The 26266-nt window shown below is 43.5% G+C and overlaps 1 protein-coding gene across 1 annotated transcript in view; it reads right to left on the bottom strand.

Moving 5' to 3' along the window:
• Nucleotides 1–26266, bottom strand: part of AKAP10 (A-kinase anchoring protein 10) — a 109227-nt gene that overhangs the window by 12606 nt on the left and 70355 nt on the right. The window contains exons 9-12 of the mRNA XM_033922735.1: nucleotides 24001–24145; nucleotides 19694–19870; nucleotides 16517–16626; nucleotides 590–672 (exon numbers count right to left, since the gene is read on the bottom strand). Coding sequence (XP_033778626.1) covers nucleotides 590–672; nucleotides 16517–16626; nucleotides 19694–19870; nucleotides 24001–24145 — 515 coding nt within the window. The remainder of the gene's footprint in view (nucleotides 1–589; nucleotides 673–16516; nucleotides 16627–19693; nucleotides 19871–24000; nucleotides 24146–26266) is intronic.

Genomic DNA, 26266 nt, shown 5'->3' with positions numbered 1-26266 from the left:
CCGCATCGAGGTGGAAGAAGATATCTTCCTTCTCAAGGGTCCCACGGCAACTAGGGGGCATCCGTGGAAAATCAGGGGAGGGAAACTGCACGGTGACACCAGGAAATTCTTTTTCACTGAAAGGGTGGTTGATCGCTGGAATAGTCTTCCACTTCAGGTCACTGAGGCCAGCAGTGTGCCTGATTTTAAGGCCAAATGGGATAGACATGTAGGTTCTATTCACAGAGTTAGGTAGGGGAGGGTCATTGCGGTGGGCAGACTAGATGGGCCGTGGCCCTTATCTGCCGTCTATTTCTATGTTTCTATGTTTTTGAGCCTCTTCATCACTATTCTTAGCTCATGTAATTACACAAACACTTAAATCAATGTTAGTCAAAAGAGCAGGAATAGAAGATAGGGCTAATTAAAATGGGTGTTTTTATTACTTGAACAGTTGAATTGTGAATTATTTGTTCGAGATCTGCTGAATTTTAAATCATTCTTAAAAAGAGAAAAATTGATTTTCCATTATATACTGACCACTTCACCTCAGACTATGAAAGAGGTGGAAGATGAAACAGGTGAAGATACAGGAAAGGAGGACACACACCTCTGGACTTCTTTATATCCGGCTCAGGTTCAGCCTCTCGGATAAACTGTCCCAGGTCACTAACCTTCCCAAATGTCATCTTCCTAAAGCAAAAATGATAGAAATCAGGCTGTCACCGTCAGCTCATCAGGCTCGCAACAGAGAGCTAGCAGCTTGTACATAAATGATTTCTGAGAGGAAATGAAATGAAAGGTCAGAACAATCAATTCATGGATAATACAGAGCAGTCTATCGTGTAAACAATTAACCATGCCCCATTTCTTCTACAGAGGGAAAAACTGGGCTACAGTTCTTTATAGTTGCTGCAATGTTTAATTCACAGGAAGAAACCAAAGACTAGGAAGATGAAAACAGAACTTGAACCCAAAGCATAGATTTATTCCACTATTATTAATGCTGTAGTAAACGTATTTGCACCTCACACTCCATTTTACTTATTTCAGAGATTAATCATGTATAGTCTCCAGGGATTTCCCAGTTTCCCCTCTAAGTGTAGTGGAGGTATGGTCTAGTGGTTAAAGCTACTGCCTCAGTATCCTGAGGTTGTGAGTTTGATCCCAGCCTGCTCCTTGTGACTCTGGGCAAGTCACTTAGCACTCCATTGCCCCCCCCTACCACAGTTAGATTGTGAGCCTGCTGGAACAGATAGGGAAAATACGAGTATCTGATTACTATTTAATGTATTGTAAACCATTTTGGGTGAATCTCTTCATGAAAAGGTGATAAATAAACAAGCTCTTGCATAAAGTAAAAAAACATTTTTTTCTTCCCATTCCCTTGCCAGTCTAGCACATTTGTCTGGAGCAAGGCAGGGACCATTGCTATTGAAAGTAATCCTCCTGTAGGGTGGTCACCTTAATTTAGTAGGATGGGAATGTACTTTGGTGTTACTGTGCCTCCCTCCTACCCTTTGTGTGGTGAAGTAGTTAGAGCATGTTTCAACAATCTTATCACACTTTCATAATTACTATTCATTTCAATGTTTAAGACTTACTTAGCTAGAGGAACGGAGGTAACCCCATCCAAACAGGGTTCATAAAGTTTGGTGAAATGGCTGCCCGCTCTACATTTTTCTCCTGTTTGGATGGGGTTACCTCCGTTCCTCTAGCTAAGTAAGTCTTAAACACTGAAACGAATAGTAATTATGAAAATGTAATAAGATTGTTGAAACATTTAAGAGTTTGGTAAAATGTTTTAACCAAGGTGTTTAAAGGTTTATTTAGTTTAGTTCTTTTATTTTTGTATTTTCACAGCGCTCCCTTCCTGATGACACTAACACGAAACTCGAGTCGAAGGGAGGCTATTTGAGTTTATGAACATGGGGGCTTTTAAGGGAGATCCAGACTTTCCATACAAGTGCAGGATGCTACATTCTACTGCCTTCCTTTTTCATATCAAAGATAAGTGATTTATTCAATTCTTTTTCACTGATCATAATAATTTGTGTAAGGAAGGTTAAGGGACTTGGTGCTAGTGCTATGATGGTCCCTGTTTACAACTGGCGCTTACACTTTTATTAGTACTTTTTTTGCACATATCGGTTGGTGACTCAGCACTTTATTGCACATATCGGTTGGCGACTCAGCACTTTATTAATATTTATCAGCATTTATTTGCACTTTTAACAGCATTTTTTGTACTCTATTTATTTTTATTCAACTTGTATTTTATTGATTATAGTTCAACACAAGTAGTATACTTAACATCTCCTAAATTTTGTGAGACTACTGTATTCTATAAATGGAACCTATCTGAAGATTGATACATGCTGTGCTTTAGGCGCCATTTATAGAATCGGGGCCTAAGTGCTTAACACCCTTTAGAACAGGGGTAGGGAACTCCGGTCCTCGAGAGCCGTATTCCAGTCGGGTTTTCAGGATTTCCCCAATGAATATGCATGAGATCTATTTGCATGCACTGCTTTCAATGCATATTCATTGGGGAAATCCTGAAAACTCGACTGGAATACAGCTCTCGAGGACTGGAGTTCCCTACCCCTGCTTTAGAAGAAGGGCCTTATAATTTAGAATATATAAATAAATCTAAACACATAAACCCAGTCTTAAGGAATCCTATATGTGTATTACATTACATTACATTAGTGACTTCTATTCCGCCTGTACCTTGCAATAGAGAATGACACGGTGACAAAATTCATCACTGTCCCCGTCCCCGCGGATAACCGCGGGAAATAATCCCATGTCATTTTCTAGTGTCTATTTCAATCTCAGTCCTTCTACACTAGCATTCTTCAAAGCAAAGCTTACAGGTCAGTGGTTGTGGCCATTCATACTCTGATTCTTCCCTCTCTCCTTAAAAAATGGCATGAAGATGGTTTCCCGCGGTTATCCGCGGGGACGGGAACGGTGATGAATTTTGTCACCGTGTCATTCTCTACCTTGCAGTTCTAAGTGGATTACATTAGAAGATGGCTGGACATTTCCAGGAAATTACAAAATGGGTTGGATGCATACTAGAGGCTTTGAGGAGTAATTGAGGAAAGATAGCAATTACTCCTCAAAGCCTCATTTCATTTTATTTTTCTTTACCGTTCTCCCAAGGGAGCTCAGATCGGTTTACATGAAGGTACTCAAATATTTTTCCCTGTCTAACCTGGCAGACTCATAATCTATCTGCTATACCTGGGGCAATGGGGGGATTAAGTGGCTTGCCCAAGGTCTCAAGGAGCAGTGTGGGTTTGAACTCACAACCTCAGGGTGCTGAGGCTGTAGCTTTAACCAGTGCACCATTCTAGAAATCAAAATGTAGTAAACGTGAACCAAGTATAGGACAATGAAGCCATTGTGACAACACTGATGAGGTTGGCTCTTAGACATTGGTGGAATGAGGCATTGTGATGTCACAAAAGCAGCTCTGGCTATCAGATGCTGAAACTTGTTACACTGTTTATTTATTCAATTTTCTATACTGTTCTCCCAGGGGAGCTCAGAATGGTTTACATGAATTTATTCAGGTACTCAAGCATTTTTCCCTGTTTGTCCCTGTGGGCTCACAATCTAATCTAATATTATAGAAAATCCTTAAAACATTTACTTCTATCATGTCAATAAGGTAATCAGAAAGATCTTCACTCCTATTAACTTTAAATAGAAAAGCATTATTTTATCCACTTATTTCTAAAAATGAATTTATTTCTACTTCTAAAATAATTCTTAACATCAAAGCACATAATCTGGAGAAATCTATCCTGTATGATAGACACTAAAAACTTAATGAAATTCACTTTATCATTCAAAGCCAAAATACAACACATTTTTTCAAACCGGGTTCCATGAAGTTCAAATGTCAAGCCAAAATAAGCTTGCAAAATATTATTCCCCAGTTGTCTTGAACTGAAAAATAATCACTATGCCTTCTAAAAAAATGTCATAGGCTGTCAGCAAAAGCATATTTTACCAATAAAGGCTGTAAATTAAAACCGCAACTGCATTCTCCAAAGTAATGAAACAATTATTGGCAGCAGTACAACTCGCCACTCTCATACCTAAAATTACTTAAAACATACAATTTAAATAGGGTGATCAGATCAAGGAATTGCTGACAGCACAATCATTTTCAAAGAGCTTTCCTGCTCTCTCACTATGATTGACCTTCATTGGCTCTGTCTTAAAGGGGAAGGGTATTTTTGTTAGTTAAGAACTGATATATCTACAGAATTTCATCTTTAATCAGTTATTCATACTCTTGATAACATTTTCATAAAGATAGACTAAGATTGCAAAAACTGAAAAATAAAGCTTCAGAATGAACAGCGTAGACTATATTGTAATGTCATCTATCCTCTACAATTAAAAATTCTAAATAAAATAGAATTTTAAAATGGCAAACATATTTTGAAGAAACATTGTGCAGCATATAGAATCACTTAAAGAGTCCTCTCATTTTATTTGTCCTGCTCCAATGATTTTCCATTGGGATCTGCAGTAAGCTTGCCTTTATTGTGGTTGGATTGGTGTAACTCATCCCGCAGATGCTCTAAGGCAGGGGTGTCAAACTCAATCGCATAAGGAGCCAAAATCAAAAACATAGGCTAAGTTGTGGCCTGAATTTTTTATTAATATACTTAGGGATCCTTTTATTAAGGTAGGCTAGCCGATTTAGTAAGTGCTAAATGCGCACCTTAATAAAAGGACTCCTTAGTAGTTTATTATAGGGTTACAACCTCTCCAACCCCAAGCCGGCTCTGTGATGTAAACAAAATAAATAAAAAAGACTTTTCCTCTCTCTTTTAGGTCCAGCTCTGGCAGGATCCACATTTCAAATCTGACATATTGTAATCCCATATTGATCTGTGGTGCCTCCTGCCATCCTTTTATCATTCTTGTTTTATTTTACTCTCTTTTATTGTTTTTGTCCTATTTTTACTATTTGATTTTGTTTTGATCGATCCTTATTTTGTCTTTTTATCCTCTCTGATTAAACAACCCGAACATGGCTGTTAACGGCAGAATAGTTCATCTTACTTACTGGCCTGCATTGATGCTTTTGGGCTCTGCCTGTTGTAGACCTGTGCGGTGCGGAGAGCCGGGAGCGCCTCTTAATTTTGGCTACTTTTCCCCTTGTGTTCATGGGATCGCGCTCCTGTCTACCGGGGTCTGGTTGAAGTGCCGCGGCCCACTGGCATCGTCAAGGGATCGCTTTAGGTTGGCGGGGCCCGCCTGGCTCTTGCACAGCATGATGCTTTTGACTGGATGCGCCCTTCGTCGCCTCCTTCGGCTCCCCAACTGTTGGTGCCTGGGGAACATGCTGTGGCTTGGTGGGGAACGTGCTGCGGCACCGGCAGGGCTCCAATTTCGACGCTGGAGGGAGGAAAATGGAGCACGCTCACTCCCACCAATTGGACGTCTGTTTCAGTGGTGACGGACAAGCACAAGGACCAATGAGGAAGAGTGCTGACCCCAGCCATTACGTATCCTCATGCATTCTCTCTGCCGCAGGAAGGAACGGCGGGTCAAATCTCAGCCAAATCTCTGGCCAGATCACGGGCCAAATTTAATCACCCCGTGGGCCAAATTTGGCCCGCAGGCCAGAGTTTGACATGTCTGCTCTAAAGCTACTCCTAGAGAAAACTCAATCCTGGCTACCAAGGGCAGGAGAGCAAGTCAGGAATCAAATCTAGGTTTCTTGTCTGTTAGAGCAAATGATTAATCACAATTTACGAATTAGTTTTTACTCTTCTGGCACAGCAGGGAGTAGGCTGGGATTTTCAGTAACCCTCACTCTTCTGTGATCATCATTAAAGTTTCTAAGGCAGTGGTATAGCCATGGGTAGGTCTGGGCCCTCTCTCTCTCGCCTCCCTTTCCCTGCTCTCCACCAATAATTCAGCATCTCTCACCATCTCAATCCTATCATAGGCAATGCGTATAAGAGGTTTGGGGAGGCTAAGCCTCCCCAGTCTCCACTGTGACCTTCCCCTCACTTCCACTGTTGGGCCTGCTTCCTTCCCTGGTCTCTCTTCTCCCCTTTCTCCTGATCAGCCTCTTAAAGCTTTTCCAGATCAGTGGCAGCCAGCAGCAATAAAAACAAATGGAAAACAAGCCACTACTAGCTCTGTCAGTCATGCACTCTTTGATATAATCTTCCTGCATTGCAAGGGCATTAGATATAGCAGCTGTGCATGCAGGAAAATGGTCCCACATCTTCACTTTGATTTTACTGCTGATACTGCTGCCAGCTGCCAATGAAAAGCATTAAGATGGTGTTTGGGGGCTGGAGGTGATAGAGAGGCAAGGGGATGGGAGTAGGAGAGATAGACAGATGCATGGGGGAGGGGGGAGAGAGATGGAGCAATGCTGGAAAGAGGGGGGAGGGATAGAGTGAACAGAGTAATCCTAAATTAAGGGGGGGAGAGAGAGAAAAACAGGTCAATGCTGGAGGTTATGCAACAACTAAGTATTTCACTTATCACAGCATATTATCTTGCAGAAACTCGAGCCTGAGCTTTTTCCTTAGCTGGGCCTTTAATATGGAATAAACCTCCAGGTACTTGCAATTGTATGTGAATGCTCAACAGCTTAAGAGACATTTAAAGGCTCATTATTTTGTGAAATCATTTTTAGAATGTGAAAGCATTTTTAGAATGATGATCGTTAGTGTTAATTGATTTTATTTTTTTGTTATGTTAATTATTTTATTTTTTGATTTGTTATGTTTTTGTAAGTTTTTATGGTTTTATTATATGAGTTTGTTTTGTAAAGCAGAATATAAAATGCAAAAAATAAATAACCCCTTTACTAAGCCATGGTAGAGGTTTCTGACTAGCTTTCAGGGGCTAATTTGATACATTTTTAACTAGACCAATATAAAGGTCTCGCCTTATTTTCCATTTCTTGTTTTACTTTATTTATTTACCTTTAAAGTTACCGTACTACTTCATCCTAAATTATCAATAATTTTTAAAAAATTTTTTTGATTGCTTATTCTATTCTTGGTGAGGGTCTTCTCTGTTCTGCATGTGTGAAAAAGGCCAGGTATTTTAATATCATTGACCATCCATCTAGGATTGATCTGGCATGTTTAGTTTCCAATGAGTATAGGGAAAGATATTGGGACTTGTATACCGCCTTTTGGTAGTTTTACAACCACACTCAAAGCGGTTTTACATACAGGTGCTTCAAGCATTTTCCTCTATCTGTCCCGGTGGGCTCATAATCTCTCTAATGTACCTGGGGCAATGGAGGATTAAGTGACTTGCCCAGGGTCATAAGGAGCAGTGCAGGGTTTGAACCCACAACCTCAGGGAGCTGAGGCTGTAGCTTTAATCACTATGCCACACTCTCCTCCTGATGTTTGCTATGGTGCCTTTTTCTAGGTGGTCCTTGTTGTATGATTCCTTTAGCGCTATTAAGGTATACAGTACTCCCCCGATATTCACAGGGGTTCCGTTCCAGGAACCCCCGTGAATCTTGAAAAACCGTGAGTACATTTTTTCTTGGGGAGACTGGAGAGGGCAGCGGGAGAGGCAGGAGAGAGCAGCCGGAGCACCAGCGAGTGAAAGAAATCACTTGCTGTATGCTTTAACCGCCTCTTCCTGTATTAAAGTCGGGCCTTACCAATCAGGAGCTGGCGGTCGGAGCATACAGCGAGTGATTTCCTTTACTTGCCAGCGCTCCGGCTGCCCTCTCCAGCTGTCCTCTCCTGGTCAGCGGTTCGCGGTCGGAAAATACCACGGGGGAGCACTGTAGTAGAATTCTCTAGTAGGTCTTGAGTGACTTTTATAAGGTTTTATATTGATTCACAGAATGTCCAATATTGGATTCTGGATTCAGCTCAGATACATTAGGTATTTTCCTGTCTCTGGAGGGCTTATGATCTAAGTTTGTACCTGTGATGTGACTGTGGGTTTTGAACCCTAGCTTCTGTGGTTCCCAGCAAGCTGCTCTGTTAGCTATAGCTAATACAAATAAAGCAATGTTACTTACCGTAACAGTTGTTATCCAGGGACAGCAGGCAGCTATTCTCACTAGTGGGTGATGTCATCCAACAGAGCCCCGATACGGACATCTTGCAAGCATGTCTTGCTTGAAGAAACTCAGAAGTTTCGAGATGCCCGCACCGCGCATGCGCCAGTGCCTTCCCGCCCGATGTACCGGGCGTGTCTCCTCAGTTCAGGTAGCTAGCCTGAGAAGCCAACCCAGGGGAGGTGGGTGGGACGTGAGAATAGCTGCCTGCTGTCCCTGGATAACAACTGTTACGGTAAGTAACATTGCTTTATCCCAGGACAAGCAGGCAGGTATTCTCACTAGTGGGTGACCTCCAAGCTAACCCCAATGGGATGGTGGGAGAGTTGGCAACTTAAGAGAACAAATTTTGTAACACTGTTTGGCCAAACAGTCCATCCCGTCTGGAGAAAGTATCCAGACAATAATGAGAGGTAAATGTATGAACCGAGGACCAAGTGGCAGCCTTACAAATTTCCTCAATCGGTGTCGATCTGAGGAAGGCTACAGAGGCTGCCATTGCTCTGACCTTATGGGCTGTGACCTTACAGGGAAGGGATAATCCAGCCTGGGCATAGCAGGAAGAGATACAAGCCGCCATCCAGTTAGAGATGGTGCGCTTCGATACAGGTCGTCCCAACTTGTTTGGATCAAAGGAGACGAAAAGTTGAGGAGCAGTTCTGTGTGGCTTTGTGCGATCCAAGTAGAAAGCTAGAGCACGTTTACAGTCCAGAGTGTGCAAAGCAGATTCCCCAGGATGAGAATGAGGCTTTGGAAAGAACACTGGAAGCACGATGGATTGGTTGATGTGAAATTCAGAGACCACTTTAGGCAAGAATTTTGGATGAGTACGAAGGACCACCTTGTCATGATGGAATACAGTGAACGGTGGATCCGCCACTAGGGCCTGAAGCTCGCTGACCCGGCGAGCTGACGTGAGGGCCACCAGGAAAACCACCTTCCAGGTGAGATACTTAAGTGGAGCCTTGTTGAGAGGTTCAAACGGAGGCTTCATAAGATGAGACAGGACAACATTGAGATCCCAAACCACAGGATCTCAATGTCAACCTCCGTTTGATAGGAGGGTTGACATGGAAAAGTCCTTTCATAAATCTGGAAACCACAGGATGAGCAGACAAAGGTTTCCCCTGTAGAGGCTGATGGAAAGCCGCAATAGCACTCAGGTGGACTCGTATAGAGGTAGACTTGAGACCAGACTGAGACAGGTGGAGAAGATAGTCCAATACAGAAGATAGGGAAGCTCGCTGAGGTTCCGTGGCATTGGAAATACACCAGGAAGAGAATCTAGTCCATTTTTGGGAATAGCATTGTCGAGTAGCAGGCTTCCTGGAAGCCTCCAAGACCTCCCTCACTGCTTGAGAGAACTGGTGAGGAGTTATGTTGAAAGGAACCAAGCTGTCAGGTGGAGAGACTGCAGGTTGGGATGAAGTAGTGAACCTTGATGTTGAGTAAGTAGTGAAGGAAACACTGGAAGAAGTACTGGCTCCCTGCTGCACAGTTGAAGTAGAAGGGAGTACCAAGGTTGTCTGGGCCACCGAGGAGCAATCAGAATCATGGTGGCATGGTCTGATCTCAACTTGACCAGAGTCTTCTGAATGAGAGGAAAGGGAGGAAACGCATATAGGAAGCGATTCCCCCATTCCAGTAGAAAGGCGTCTGCCTCGAGGCGGAGAGGAGTGTAGATCCTGGAGCAAAACTGAGGCAGTTTGAAGTTGTGGGGGGCTGCAAAGAGGTCTATCTGAGGTGTTCCCCACTGAGCAAAGATCTGATGAAGGGGTTTGGAATGGAGCGTCCATTCGTGAGGCTGGAGAAGACGACTCAATTTGTCTGCTAAGACATTTTCTTTCCCCTGAATGTAGACAGCTCTGAGGAAGGTGTTGTGACGAACCGCCCAATCCCATACTCGAAGAGCTTCCTGACAAAGAGGGGCCGAGCCCGTGCCCCCTTGTTTGTTGACATAATACATGGCGACCTGATTGTCTGTGCGAATAAGGACCACCATGTCGTGAAGCAGATGCTGAAAAGCTTGGAGAGCATTGAAGATGGCTCTGAGCTCCAGAAGGTTGATTTGATGGAGTCGTTCCGCACTGGTCCAGAACCCCTGAGTGCGAAGACCATCCAGATGTGCCCCCCATGCATAGTTCGATGAATCGGTTGTGAGAACTTTCTGGTGGGGAAGAGAGTGAAACAGCAAACCTCTGGAGAGATTCGAAGAGGTCATCCACCAGAGAAGAGACTGCCGTAGAGCAGGAGTGACGACAATGTGACGGAACAACGGGTCGGACACCTGAGTCCACTGAGATGCCAGGGTCCATTGAGGAATTCTGAGATGTAGTCTGAACTGTAGATGCCATGTGGCCCAAGAGGACCATCATGTGTCTCGCCGAGATGGACGGGCGAGAAGACACCGACTGGCAGAGTAGAAGGAGAGCATCCATGCGTTGAGGAGGAAGGAATGCTCGCAGTTGAATGGTATCCAGAACTGCCCCGATAAAGGGGAGAGACTGGGTGGGCTGAAGATGTGACTTGGGGAAGTTGATCTCGAAGCCCAAACTCTGCAGGAAACAAATTGTAGTCAAGGTCGCCGAAATGACCCCTGGAGCCGACGGTGCCTTGATGAGCCAGTCGTCGAGGTATGGAAACACCTGAAGACCCATGTTCCGGAGTGCAGCGGCCACCACCACCAGATACTTCGTGAAGACTCTGGGAGACGAGGAAAGGCCGAATGGGAGCACTCGATACTGCAGATGTAGATGTCCCACCCGAAATCTGAGAAACTTGCGGGAGGCCGGATGAATCGGGATGTGAGTGTAGGCCTCCTTGAGGTCCAGAGAGCATAACCAATCGTTCTGCTCGAGGAGGGGATAGAGAGAAGCAAGGGTCAGCATGCAGAACCGCTCCTTGACCAAAAACTTGTTGAGGACTCGAAGGTCCAAAATGGGACGCAGATCGCCCGTCTTCTTCGGAACCAAGAAGTACCGGGAGTAGAACCCCCGGTTTTGCTGATCTAATGGTACCGGCTCGACGGCCCGAAGACGAAGAAGAGCCTGAGCCTCCTGGAGAAGAAGAGCGGTCTGCGTCGAGTTGGAAGGATACTCTCTTGTCGGGTGGTCCGGGGGGACCCGTTGGAAATGAAGAGAGTATCCCTCTCTTACGATGGTAAGGACCCAGAGGTCCGTGGTGATCGTCTCCCATCGATGACAAAAATGATGGAGACGACCCCCGATGGGAAAAACGGGAGGAGACAGAACGAAGTCGGTTATGCTCCCTGGAAGAGAGTCAAAAAGGCTGAGTAGCCTTGGGTGCAGCCGGCATCTGAGGCTTCTGTTGAGGCTTCTGAGGAGGCTGTCTCTTTGCAGGCTGTCTCGCAGGAGGAGTCTGTCTCGGCTGATAACGCCGCTGGTAAATCAGAGGCGGCCTAGAGGGACGAGACTGCTGAGGCTTAGGCCGCAGGATAGATTGGAAGGACTTCTCATGGTCCGAAAGCTTTTTAGTAACAGTCTCGATAGACTCATCGAACAGATCCGCCCCCGCACAAGGCACATTAGCAAGTCTGTCTTGGAGGTTCAGATCCATATCAATGGTACGAAACCATACCAGGCGACGCATGGCGACCGAACAGGCCGCAGCACGTGCCGAGAGTTCGAAGGCATCGTAGGAGGATTGCATTAGCTGCAGGCGTAACTGAGAAAGGGTCGCCACCACCTCTTCAAATTCGAATCGAGCTTGAGCATCGATAAAAGGGATGAACTTGCGGAGCACCGGCAAGAAAAAGTCCAAATATGAAGAGAAGAAGAAATTGTAATTGAGCACTCGAGTCGCCATCATCGAATTCTGGTAGATACGTCTACCAAATTTATCCATCGTCCTCCCTTCACGGCCCGGTGGTACTGAGGCGTAAACCTGGGAGGGATGAGATCGTTTGAGGGAGGACTCGACTAGAAGTGACTGATGAGAAAGTTGCGCCCCCTCAAACCCTTTGTGATGGACGATGCGGTATCGAGCATCCAATTTACTGGGAACTGCAGGGATAGAATACGGTGTCTCAAAACAACGCATGAAAGTCTGGTCAAGCAGTTTATGCAGAGGAAGGCGAAGCGTCTCCGCTGGAGGGTGAGGCAAATGCATGGTGTCCAGATACTCCTTAGAATATCGAGAACCAGTGTCCAAAGTCACATCCAAATCATCCGCCATTTGTCGAAGGAAGGAGGAAAAAGACAGTTGGTCCTCGAGCGCCGGCCGGCGAGACGGACTAGAAGAAGTGGAAGCCTCCGGATCCAGAGAGAGCTGAGAATAGGAGGTAGATGGTTCCTCATACTCCGGTCCCTCAGGCGGGGATAAATCTGACGAGGAGTATCCCATACGCTGGATCTTCTTTTGCGGGGACACCTCCGAATGACGTGAGGAGTGTCGAGATGAGTGTCGAGATCGATGCCCCTCCCGGTGACGGGATGGGGAGCGAGATCTTCTGTGCATCGCACGATCCCCCGAAGCCTCCAAGGAATGGATAGGACTTGAAGCAGTGGATCGCAGAGGTGGTAAGGATGCGGACTCACGCAGTGCCACCCAGGTCTGGTATGGAGTGCGGAAGAACTCTTTCTGCGATGCAGTATGCCCAGGACTTCGACTATCAGGGGCTGACACAGCACTCTGCTGTCGAGGGGGCGTGATGGGCTCCAAAGGCGGCATATCACTAAACGAAGCCCGCCTGGAAACATCCGCCGCCCTCCGCCGATCCTCCTCGTCGAGCAGAGAGATCGTACGACGAGGAGGAGGGGGAGGGGGCGGGCCGCCCCCCGGGACCGAAACCGGGAGGTCACCCTGAATGGAGGCGATAAGCCGGGGTCCCATAGACTGCATAAGCTCGACAAACTGAGCTTCCAGCAGGGATCGCAGCGAAGCCGATATGGAGGGATCCGCTCCGAAAGGGGGTCCTCCAGCACGGTCTTCGCGCTCCTTAGTGGCCAAGTGCTTTTGCTTGCTAGCTTTAGGCACTTTGATGACCACCGGAGGGACAGTGGAAGGCGGTACCTGAGCCGAGGAGACGGGGACAGGCACCGATGCTGAACCGGAAGCAGAAGTCGGGGTGAACGATGCCGGCTTCACGATGCTAGATGCAGGAGTTGTCGATGCAGGCTTCGAACGAACTGGTGAAACCGCAGTGGAAGTTGAAGCAGACGGCTCTTTAGCAGACTCCATCTTAAACATCGACTCCCAAAGTAAGCAGCGCCGTTTGAACGATCGCGCAGTGAGCGTGGAACAAGGCCGGCACGATTTCGGAACGTGTTCTGGACCAAGATACTGAAGACAGTGTCGATGCGGGTCCGTCAACGAAATCGCACGCTGGCACTTGCTCCACTTTTTAAAACCAGTGATTGGCCGGGACATAGGCCGGAAAATGGTCGCCGCTAGGTCGAAGGCGCTCGGCCTAAGCCACGAGGCCGGCCCGGCCGAATCGCCGGAAGAAATAATTTTAATAATTTTTTTTTTTTTAAAAACAACTTAAAACTTGAAATAAATCAAAGAAACAACAAAACGCGGTAGTAAAGAAGGCAAATATACTGAAATTCAGTCAGCGCAGATTGAAGTGAAACTTCTCAGCTCCGCGGAAAGAAAAGAACTGAGGAGACACGCCCGGTACATCGGGCGGGAAGGCACTGGCGCATGCGCGGTGCGGGCATCTCGAAACTTCTGAGTTTCTTCAAGCAAGACATGCTTGCAAGATGTCCGTATCGGGGCTCTGTCGGATGACATCACCCACTAGTGAGAATACCTGCCTGCTTGTCCTGGGATAATGCATATTTCAAACATGTTTGGTAACTTGATAATAAACTAAAGGAAGGCAGATTTGAAGCCTGGTGGTCATATGGCAATGTATCAAAAACATTGATAAGCAAATCATTTTATTGATGCCAATAACACAGTATTTCTGTCACAGTGCTGTTGAACACAAAAAAGGATCCAACGGAGACTAAAATGTGGCCAATAGAAGTTGCTAGATTAGAGGACTACGGCTGATTGGGAGCCAAGTGTTGAAGTACCTGCATGTATTTCTAGAATACAGCAAATACTGCTGTGTCTAATAAGTTTATTATTTTGGTGCATTTTTTTGACACATCATTCCCTGCAGTGCGCATATTACTATCAGTAACAAAGGTACTGGGGGAAAGTAAGGCAACTACTGCACCTGCACTAGAGCAACATGGTGTTTTTCAAAAGTGAGCCACTGTCCATTTACAGTGGACACAGGTGTCACCTTTCCTTCACCCAACCATGCCTGTCTCACTCCATCATACTCTAGCCATCCTTTTTTTTTTTTTTTTTTTTTTTGGGGGGGGGGGGCGGGGGCAAGGGTGGATTGAGAGAAGGGGGGAACATTCCCTCCTCCTCCCCTGCCACATGTGTGTTAAAAATACCTTTGCTGGCAGAGATGCCAAAGCCCCATCTGCCAAAGAAATTTGGTGTCCGAGCTGCTCCCCTCCTGTTTGTGCTGCTTCTTTAATATGGAAGTTCGCAGCGTGTCTCCAGCTGTCAATGTTGGGGCTCTACTCAGTTCTTGCATGAACTGAGCATGCATGAGGAGACGTCCCAGCATCAGTGGCTCGAGGCATGCCATAAACTTCTGCATTACAGAAGCAGCTTAAGGAGGGGAGTGGCTCAGGCACCCAATTTCTTTGGATGGCGGGGCTTTGGGGTGCAGCAGGTTTGAGCCCAAAGTGTGCGTGGGTGGGGGGTATAGACCCCCAAGGCTATACCACTTCCATAGCCCACCCACTTTAACTTCTCCAAATCACCGACAGTCTAAGAACCCACCATCTACCTCTCTAACAGGTGTAGCTTTAAAATGTCACTTTTGGAAATCACTGGCAGTGAGCAGCAATTCATACATACTGCTCCTGCCGGGCACAGAGCCTTTCTTCAGACCCAGCTTCCTGTTTCCAGACAGGCAGAACAGTATCAGAGGGAAGGCTCTGGGACTAGTATAAGGAGAGTGTGTGGATCACTGCTCGCCTTCGACAACCTCTAGAAGGGAAGTTTTAAAAAGGTATGTTAAGGAGGAGAGATGCCGGTTTGTAGGCAGTGTGAGGAGGGGAAAAGACAGGAAGAGATGCTGGAGCATGGGCAGAACAAGGAGGTGTAAGGAAAATTTTGTGCCCACTGAGTTTGGCTTAGACCTGCCCAAAACTGGTCATCTGGCAATGCCTCTGCTTTGAAAATGCAAATATAATCACAGAACTATAACCTTTTCTAGCAGAATAAAATACAGTATTTACATTTGTAATACTTTTAGGTGTTGCCATCCCAGAAAGGCACAAAAGCTGACTGGAGGATACAAGACAAGTGGGGTGGGGTAAGAGAGTGATGATTTCCTGGGTTTATTCAACCACCTGTTTTATTTATTTATTTGTTTAGGGGGTATTTATTATTTAAAACAAAATCAAAAGACTTAATTACCTTCTGTTCTTTGCTATACAAATATTGTAGTTCCTTCTCTTCTTCCTTTCGTTCCAGTTAGTCATTGTCTATTTGTTTGTCTTTATCTCATGTTTTTATGTCTTATGGTTTAGTTCTTTGCCCTTTTTTGTTTTTTAACAGTTAATTTGTTATTCTAATTTTGTAAAACCGCTTTGAATATGGATAAGGCGGGATATCAAATTTTAATAAACTTGAGTTACCGGTGAAGAAGGGAATGGTGTAGGCAACTTAGATATTCAGTCATCGTATACAGCTCTAGTTATGTGTTGACTCTGTTGTATGCAAATTTTTTTCATGCATATTTACTGTGAATATTCTGAAAATTTAAATGCTTGCAATAGTCGAGGATTGGAATTGCCTAGCACTGTAGAATAAGGCTGATCACATATTTGAGCATGGAATATACTTTTACTCCAAATACATGTGTGTTACCTCCCCAAAAAAGTATTTATTTTAATGTATGCAACACCCATTGGGTGTTATTAATACTTATATTTTCATATGCTGTGGTGCAGTAAGGAAGACCCAGCTAAGAGAGGGTTAAATGATGCATCTTAAGAAAGGGCTACCCATACCTGTCCTGGTGGTCCTACAGACAGCAGAGAATTCAGCATGAGATAAATTTATATAGTTTGGAGACCGCCATTCATAAATTTCTCATGCATATTCATTGTGGATATCATGAAAATCTACATGCCTGTGGGGTACCCATGACAGATTTGGGAAGAGGCAGAAAGAGAACCTGACAAGCTGAACTGCTCTCTGTTCAAGGTCCTACACGAGAGGGTCTTCTAAGACTGAAGGGATGGTGAAAAGGGAGAACAATTCAGCAGGGAGTGGCAGCAAAGGTGAAGTTTATTAGAGAATTGCCACACTCCTGCCCCACCATTAGATTTTTGAATAGACACTGTATGAGGACATTCTAGGTCTGAGGTGGAAACAAAGCGTCAGATAGTGAACAGACCTTACCCTGCATATGTTCTTTGATATAAAGTTTCTGGATCAAGACTTGCAGCATCTACAATTATTGCTTCATCAAAATTTTTCAAGATTTTAACGTTAGCCTTTTTGACACTGGCCTGCAACAAAGATTTCTAACATTAGTGTCTAGAGCAGCAAAACTATCAACACTCAGTAGCAGTAGTATCTTAATTGTTAAATTATTACTTTTTCATTTTCTGAACAGTACTTACATATTTAGACATAGCCCTGCTTGTCACAATATAATTTCCATCAATCAGAAAGTTTTTGCCATGGACTTCAACAATGCCACAATTATACGAATGAAGGAGCAACACAGACACATCTGACCTTGACAAATTTAAAGGCAGATTAAAATGCTTCCTTTTTAAAGTTGCCAATGAATAAGATACCCTTTCTTTGCCAAATTCGATTCCTTCTTCCTACTGCACTCGCCCTCTTCACCTTTTGTTTTTCCCTTCTACATCTTCTTTCCTTTAAAATTTTGTAGTTCTCCACTGTTTTCATTGTAAGTTTACTTTACGTGCTTGTTTAATTTGTCATTGTTATTTCCCCCCTTTTAATTTTTCAATTGTAAAACGCCTAGAATACATAAGCGTTTTATCAAATTTTAATAAAACTTGAAATATTCTATACATGTTACACACACAAAGTTAAAGCTTATGCTGTGGCTGGCATGAAAGGGTGGCTCTTTTCTGTTTTCAGTCCTACCACACTCAGCTCCTCTGAAAACTATAGAAGTTCAAAGATCTAGGGGGTGAGACCCTTTCTCCTCTATGTATGCCACTACATTCTGCTGACAGCCCTGGCCTCACACTAGGAGAAATCAAACTCAGTGGATGCACTATCCAGACATAAAAGTCAAATTACAGATAATATTCATCCTGTGCCTTTTGTGGCTTGTTCTATGTTTAGTCCTAGCTAATCATACTCATAAAATTAACTGTAAACATTCAGTTTGCAAATCCTAATGATATAAAAGAAAGGTTTCATGAATTTACATTAAAATGATGGCCCTGTCCTCTGTTGATTTCAGCTGCTAAGGTTTTACATTCAAGAATAAATGACTTCTTTCAGCATGAGGCTGCTCTAGAAACATGAGACTACAGCTAGAGAATATGGCAGCCATTTTTCTGCTGGAGCTGCCGGGAGAAGGAACAAGGGGGTTTTTGCTTCTGCTTGGGCCTCCTCACGTTGGGGGAGGGCTATTCCCGGTTGAAATTCAGCACACTAAGGGACTGATTCTGTATAGGATGCCGGTCTCAGCGGCTGCCTAAGAAGCGGTTGAGAATTGTGTACCGACGTCCTAAACAGAATCACATCTGCCCTAACGGACCGACGCCTAACCCTCTGATTCTCTAACCGGTGCCCAGTGCTGGTTAGAGACCTTTATAGACGTGGATAACTGAGCTGATCGCAACACAAATCCCTGATCAGCTCAGCCGGCAGGACTCTCCGAAGCCATGACTTTGGGCAGTCTTGCTGACTCAGCTGATCGGGGAGATTCCCTTGCCGGGCTCAGCTAAGCCGGCCATGTCTACTTTTAAAGGTCTTTTGCAGGCTTACATTTCAGGTGTCTGTTGTGACTCTAGGGAGACACCTAGGGCCGCTTAAACTCATTCATGGCCACTTCCGGGCAAAACCATGGGCAAACTTAGGTGTCCCTATGCGTTTCCCTAGACCCGTGACAAATGCCTACAATGTAGGTGTCCTGCCCCGGGGAGCTTTTTTAAAAAAGTGCATCACGATTGGCTGCAAGATGGCAGTAGGATGCCTACTGCCATCTACAATTGGGACACCTGTTTGTAGAATCAGCCTCTAAATATCCAGGTCTAATTTAGCCAGCGATGATCAATATATAAAAGAATGCCGACGGCTGAATATTGGCAGGGTTTTTTTCTTGTAAGAGAAAAGTCAAGAAGACGCAGCGTAGGATAATACGACTCCCGATGAAGGTATAGGCTGTCGAAACATGGTCCATGTTGGGTCCTTAGTACATCCATTCATCTGGATTTTGCTGCTTTGTTTTTTATATAGTATCTTCATTTTGGACTCTTGCTCTCATTCTGGTTATTTGTGGCCTTTCCACCTCTTGCATTTACTATTCTAGGACTGCCATGTACCATGCTGCAATGTCTGCCTTTTTTCATGCCTAAATAAACTAACCCAAGTGGTGTATATAGTCAAATATTATACTCAGAAAAATATTACTCCCACTATTCTCGAGAAGTGCATATAACTCTGTGACTTTTCTCTATACGGAAAAAGGCCTCTGATATGGAGCCTATGCACAGTCATAGACTGGATTGATCGGCATAGTTACCACACTCCTTGCTCCAGTCATCGGCCATAAAAACCCTTGCCTTTAAATCTTTAATTAACTTAGAGTATTTAGATTTTATAAAAACTTGTAACCTTATATTACTAAAAAATAAAATTTTTATATTTTTTAATATTTTTTATCACATACTCCTTCATTTTATCTAATTTCCTATTTTATCATTTGTTTCATGCACATCTCTGTTTATACTGAAAAGAGTGACTCATTTGTTACTTAGCTTCAACACACTGTTCGGTCTCATGAATGCCTCTGCACAAATGCCAACGCGGCCGGCGTTTCGCGGAACTGACTGAAACTGCTGTTTTCAGGGCCGAGTTCTGGGCATTCCAAGCTAAGTAACAAATGAGTCACTCTTTTCAGTATAAACAGAGATGTGCATGAAACAAATGATAAAATAGGAAATTAGATAAAATGAAGGATGGCCGATGACTAGAGCAAGGAGTGTAGTAACTACGCCGATCAATCCAGTCTATGACTGTGCATAGGCTCCATATCTGAGGCCTTTTTCCGTATAGAGAAAAGTCACAGAGTTATATGCACTTCTTGAGAATAGTGGGAGTAATATTTTTCCGAGTATAATATTTGCCTTTTTTCATGGCCATGTTGCAGCAGCAGAGATATACACAGCGTTGAAATGCATCAGCAGAATCAGCCATCTCTTTTTGGCTTCAGCTCTACTGTAGACAAATGTTCTGGTTTTCTAATCTTCATCAGAATGGCTAGATATCGTACTGCTGCCATACAGGCAACAGAAATCAGAGCTTGATATTCTAAGTATTGAAACACTAAAGCAATTTAAGAAAGCATGCTCGGAGAGTTCTTACCTGTGAGCCAGAGCTATCGGAGGAGCCTGTGCTAGACTCATGGTCAGGAGAATTACTGGGGCCTTGTCCAGGCAGTATGACACTCCCCCACGCATACTCATCCCCTCGCACTGAATGGATGAGATCATTCAAGTATTTGTAATACAGATTGCTGGACAAGAAGCCAGGCAAAAAAACCTAGAAAGAGAATTGGTGCTGCTATCTTAGTGAAATGGTAGAGAAAGAAACCTAGCAAGTGACGGAGGCACGAGTGAGTGTATATTGCACAAAAAGTAATACATTTTACCATCAGTAACAGCTACATACTCTTTTCTTTAATCTACTGCTTCTTAATCTGACAGTACACTTTGTAAAGCTTTGATCCTGATATTATATAATTGCTGCTGCAGTACTGTGAAACAGTCTTCCACTGGTTATTAAAGACAAATTTTATCATTTAAAAACAAACAAACAAATAATCACGGTTTTGAGCTGTCCTCAGCAGTTAGGTGCTATCATATCTTGATCAGTCATCGATTGTATTATGCTTTCTTTATTTCATTAGTTTCTAATTTTTCCTCTTTTACTAAGGTGCGCTAGCCGATTTAGTGCACGCTAAACGCTAACGTGTCCATAGAATATAATGGACGCGTTAGCATTTAGCATGCCTTAGTAAAATGACCCCTTAGTTTTAAATTTTATATTTTTGTTCTTTTGTTGAATTTTACTTTACCATTGTTTGTATTGTATGGTATTGTAATGTTCTTATTGTAAACTACTTTAATGATCTTTTGACTGGTAAGGTGGTATGATAAATTTTATATATATAAAAAAAACGTAAGTCTATTTTTTCAGTTACTCTTCCTTATTTGTGTAATCCTTGCATGGGTTTCTAAATGAAAATATGTCAAAAATTTCCAGTCAATAATCCTCCTGATTTTCTCACAGAACGGGGGCCCTGGTTTTCAACTCTCTTAATGCAATGACATTTAATATCTTTAAAATAAATGGGAGGAAATATTTTTTCACTCAACGAATAGTAAAGCTCTGGAACTCATTGCCAGATGATATGGTGCCAGTGATTAGTGTAGCTGGGTTTAAAAACGGTTTAGACAAGTTCCTGGAGACCACTGCTTGCCCTGGGATTGGTAGCATGAAATGCTGCTACTATTTGGGATTCCACCAGGTACTTGTGACCTAGATTGGCTACTGTGGAATAGAGAGCTGCATGGGAACGGGGACGACGGGGATTCCGCGGGTTCCCCCATTGGGTCACAGGGATCCCATGGGGACACCCCCCTGGGTTGCGGGGATCCCATGGGGACACCCCTTGTGGTCACGGGGATCCTGCGGGGTTGGAGGCAGCTCGAGCCAAGAGGCTCATCTTCTTTTTTTCCTGCCTGCAGCACGCCACACGTAGCTGACCCGGAAGTCTTCCTCCAACGTTGGAGGAAAGGCTTCGCGTCAGTCATGTGCAGGGCCGAATGTGGACACTGCTAAGCTCCGTGACTTGCCGACCTGCATGGCTTTTGTGTTTTAACGTAGCAGTTTGAAAGTTCCGGCAGCAGGTAAAAAGAGCAGGAACTGGGAGTAGAACCCCGAACAACTCCCTCCTGTATAGAATGCATTGATTGGAGCAGCATGTGTTGCGGTGGGAGGTTCTCTGTGAAAGAAAACACATGAAAAGCCCTCTGCCATGCAGGTTTTTAATGTCACTTCCTTCATGGAGTCGGCTGCTGTTACTACTAGAAAAGGGGGCATAGACAACTGAGAGAGTCTTCAAATGTATATTTTCCGATTTCACAAGGTTTGGACATAGGGGCTTAGCTACAACAGAACAAACCCAGCTAATTGCCCAGGGCCGCCTACCTTTCAATTCTATTGCTATGGTCGTTGTCATTAGAAACTGCATTGAATGGGCGGAGTTTTATGCTCGAGGAGAGGACAAAGTGCTAGTACAGACAATGAGCGCTCCACCTCCTCAAATCTACCTCTCTGCTCTCTCCTTCAGTATGAAACTCCACCCACTCAATGCTTCTCATATGGGGTTGGGTAGAATTTCTATACATCAAGAACCAAAGAAATAAGTTACTGATATCTGTGCATTGATTGCAGTTTTAGAATATGGTCTGACCCAGAAAAAGTTTTTGAAGTTTCATCTTTGGTGATTCCAAGTTTCGCTGCACGTGACTGACGTGAAGCCTTCCCTCAGACGTTGGGGAAAGATTTCTGTGTCAGCTACATGTGGCATGCTGCAGGCAGGAAAAGAAGATGAGCCTCTCGGCTCAAGCTGCCTCCAACCCCTGCTGTTATCTGGACTCGAATGTGGGAGGCCAACACGGGACACAGAAGGGAGGGGGTGAAGAGGGAGTACGTTTTTGGACACAGAAGGCATGAACTTGGGAGAGAGGAAGGGAGGGAAAGAGATACTGAGGTGTGGGAGGGAATAGAAAGGGAGAATTGGGCGTGGTAGATGGTCGTGTACAAAAGGAATGGAAAAAAGAGGAGAATTTTTGGTCATAGGGAGGGAGTGAGGTACAGATGAAAGGGAAGAGAAAGATGAGAGAGAAATGTTGTGGTGGAAAGGGAACAGTGGGACAGATTGAAAGGGATGCAAGAGGGAGGAATGTTGGACATAATGGTGAAGGGAATGGAGGGAGAGATGTGGCATGGTGCTGGAGAGGGGTGATACAACAGAAGGAGAAATGTCAGGCATGGGGCTGGTGGGCAGGGGCAAAAGATGAGAAAGGGATAAATGCTGGACCATGGTAGGAGGAACCAATGGACAGTAACAGAAGAATTTACAGTAGATGGGATAGCAGGGAAAAAAACTGGGACCAACTTGATGGAAAAATAAGTTTCCAGACAACAAAGGTAAAAAACGGAATTTATTGAGTAAAATATATTAGCTTTGGGAAATGTATATAGCAGATGTCTTTATATTGTATTCAAAAGAAAAGGAAATGCATTTCTGATTTTATTTCTACAATGTTGAAGTACTTGCTGGCCCTTGCTGTGGCTGGTGGGGATCCCCAAGCACCACCAGCAGAGGACCTCCTCTAGAGACGGCCAAAACTCCCCTCCACCAAGCGCAGCAATCGCTGGCAGCATCCATGAGCCACTGAGGTGCCAGCATCTGTGACTCGGACGCTACTGCTGCTTGCCAAGCTTGGCAAAAGGGACCCCAACTGCAAAGAAAAGTCCTTATCAGCTGAGTATTTCTATTTTATATTTACATTAGAGGCTCTGGTAGAAACCCGTTTACAAAGTATGTGTTCTTCTCAATTAATATTTCCAAATTAATAAAGTGTCTTTGCTTATATGTAAATGGGTCTCTACCAGAGCCTTTAATTCAGTAGCATAATTAAATGAAATAACTATTTCTGAAGTTTATAGGGACGGGCGGGGACGGGTTTGATTCCAACGGGGACGGGCAGGGACTGGATTGATTTCTGTCCCCGCGCAACTCTCTACTGTGGAAACAGGATATTGGGCTAGATGGACCACTGGTTTGACCCAATATGACTATTCCTATGTTCTCATGAGATTCTAAAAGTTCAGGGGAGAAAATGTAACAGATCATAACAAAAAAAAGAAAAAATGCACACATGAGATCTCTTGGCATTTTACTAGATATGATTAATAACTATGCAAGACATGGAACACTGAAGCCCCAGAATACAATACATTTAGAAAATAAATCATAACGTGGAAAAATAACTGCAAGGAACGTCCTGGGAAATAAAATTCAGAGATCCTCAGAAGTTTTTCAAAATGTAATATATTTGAGTAAATCACAGAGGTACAAACAAAACATTAAACAAAAGAACAATGTGACCATGCTCAAGAACTCAGAATTGAGGTAGGCTGCTACCAGTGATAAAGCCCCATTTACGTGGAATAAAGCTCTGTTAGATTATTGAAGGGGAAAGTGCCTGAATGTATACATTGTACCCAGGTCTATGGTTTACAAGCATAATTTTTCAGTCATTTACTAATTATGACATGAAAGGTAACCATAACTAAGGTGTTTACAGAAATAGTAAATTCCGGTTTCTTCTCAAGAATGAGAATGGATATATCAGTTTTTTGTGATGACTGTTTAACAAACATATTTTCCTGGAGACAGATGCACAGATTTTACCTAAAAGGGTTTAGTCTTATAGAAGTCATGCTTCCAGATATTGTAATGTTGTATAAAGATTCATTTTTGATGGAGGCTTGACTTTTCTGCTGCAGTTCGTTTTAAGGAATTCTCCTCCTCTCCCCAGACTAACAATCTTAAAAGCACTGCCTATCCGCTGACGTGTCAGAAGTTAGCACCTTACCTTCTCCATGGTGGTCCAGGCCTGCTGTAAAGGAGTGGTGAAGCAGTCAGGGAGTGGCCCACCTTCTCTGCAGATATTGGATTCAATTTCCAACCGCACAGCATCATCAAACCCTAGAGGGTGCGTGGCTTGAAGGGAGAAGTATCTGCCGAGTTTAGGAAAACAGCACAAGTATTACAATTTCAGTCTGTTCCATTCTGCATCTCTTTCAAGAACTTAATATTTAGTGAACTGAGAAACTTGAACTCTCTCTCTAATCATGTAATGTCTTTCATGTAACTTCTTGTGCCCAGGAAAATCTGAAAGACTCGCAGTGCACAGTCATTTTAACCATTCCAGATTTTATCATGCGTTTAGCTAGATGCAGAGAGCTTACAATTGCCTTCTTATCTGTGCTGGAATGTTTCATTACCCTCTTCTTTAAAGCTAAAGTGCCTCAGGTAACCTTAGAACTTCTCTGCTTCTTTGCTTGCCTTAATCTTTTCTTCCTTTGGAAACCGCAGTTTCTACTGCTGCTAGTGTAACTATTTGCCATGGGTTGTAATGTTCTAGAATGCACATGTGATTGACACAGCATAAAAGCTGCTACTTTTCTTACACAGCAGTTGCCAGGAACATGACGCAGGAGTAATAGCTTTATCTGTATTGTGGCATTTAGTGGAATGTTTTAAGGATGATATGCTTTTCCACAAAAGCCACAAAAGGAACTTACAATTACAGCTCTGTGTCCCACTGGGCAGTGCTGATCTGGTTCAAGACTTATACAGTAGAAAGCAGATTGCAAATCAAAAGCCCTAAACCAAGAACGCAATTGTAAGGCTTCAGTTAACCAGTAAAAGAACAGCAGCAGCAACAACAACAACAAAAAAAGCCAAACGTCATCAACAGATTGCATGGATAGTGATGCAAGTGAAGAAGAATTAGGCAATCAATCTAGAATTTGAGACTACCTTTCAGGGTCCAACAAAAAAGCCCCTTTGTACATCTAGAACAAAAAGACCATCAACTTTCTTTAATGATAAAAATTTTGGGAATCTAGTTAGGTAACAAACTCTCAATGTAGTCTCAGGTAAACTCTTTGGTACAAAAAACATTTGCACTTATGCATAAATATTTTGAGGGAGAACAATTCCTCCTGGTCCTGCAAGCCTTGTGGTTAAGTCTTCTGGACTATTGATAAAAAAACAATCCCGAATATAGCTATATGTCCAATATAGTCATTGAGAAAACATAAGAGTTACATCATACCATATTAAAAAAAAACAAAAACACCTCATTGGCTTCCTCTATAGGCCGGAATTTTATTTAAATTTGCCTGCTTCTTAAATAAGATATTTAAAAGTCATGGTCCCAAAAGAAAGGGCTTGCCTTGGGAATTGTATACTATATGGAGTTACAATCACATAGAAGTTCCACAAATGTGTATATGTAATACAAATAATTAAAATATTTAAATGGTGAAGGAGCACCTCACTGTTGGGTTGTGAGCTCTGAAGACCTGCCCAACTGCGTTTGAAGCAGCTAAGTACTTGAATTGATTTTTCAATCTTATCGCCAGTGGGTCTACGGGTTTGGCTTTAGTGGGTTTTGTATGTTACATGGTAGTTATTATTTTTGCCACAGTTTTTTTTGACATGAATATTTTTCATTGAATTAATTTATAGCACAAATTGCACACATGAGGTGGCCCGATGATGGTGTGCAGTTGGCCCATTTAGTGGTGCCGGCTCTGTTGTATTAAGAGCATTAGAACGGCTCAGTTGAGCAGGTCTTCAGAGCTCACAACCCCACAGAGGGCGCTCCTTCACCATTTAAATATTTTAATTATTTGTATTACATATACATATTTGTGGAACTTCTTTGTGACTAACTCCATATAGTACACAATTCCCAAGGCAAGCCCTTTCTTTGGGGACCATGACTTAAGTATCTTGTTTTTCCTTTGGGACTTTATTGTTGCTTCTTAAATAAGGCATTATATGAAGGCATTATATGGCATGGCACCATTTTGCTTTGCAATGCATTCTAGACTTACTACTGTTATAAATCCATTCACTTTTCCATCTTTACAAGGAAAAAAAAAAAAAAAAAGACATCTTGAGTAGAGAAATTGTTCTCCTTTCAGGCCATCAGGTTTGGTAAGGATATTGCTTCCTTTTTGTTAACATTATCCTTTCAGGATTTCCTTCGACACGTTAAAACTTTTTTACTCCAAAGGTTCATCATAGAAAAAAGGCAGTTACTATATGTTTTCTACTACCACAAT

This window comes from Geotrypetes seraphini, chromosome 15 (genome assembly GCF_902459505.1).
Source record: "Geotrypetes seraphini chromosome 15, aGeoSer1.1, whole genome shotgun sequence".
Classification (NCBI taxonomy): domain Eukaryota; kingdom Metazoa; phylum Chordata; class Amphibia; order Gymnophiona; family Dermophiidae; genus Geotrypetes; species Geotrypetes seraphini.
Note: the sequence above shows the minus strand (reverse complement) of the source record. Positions and strands in the feature narration are given on the sequence as shown.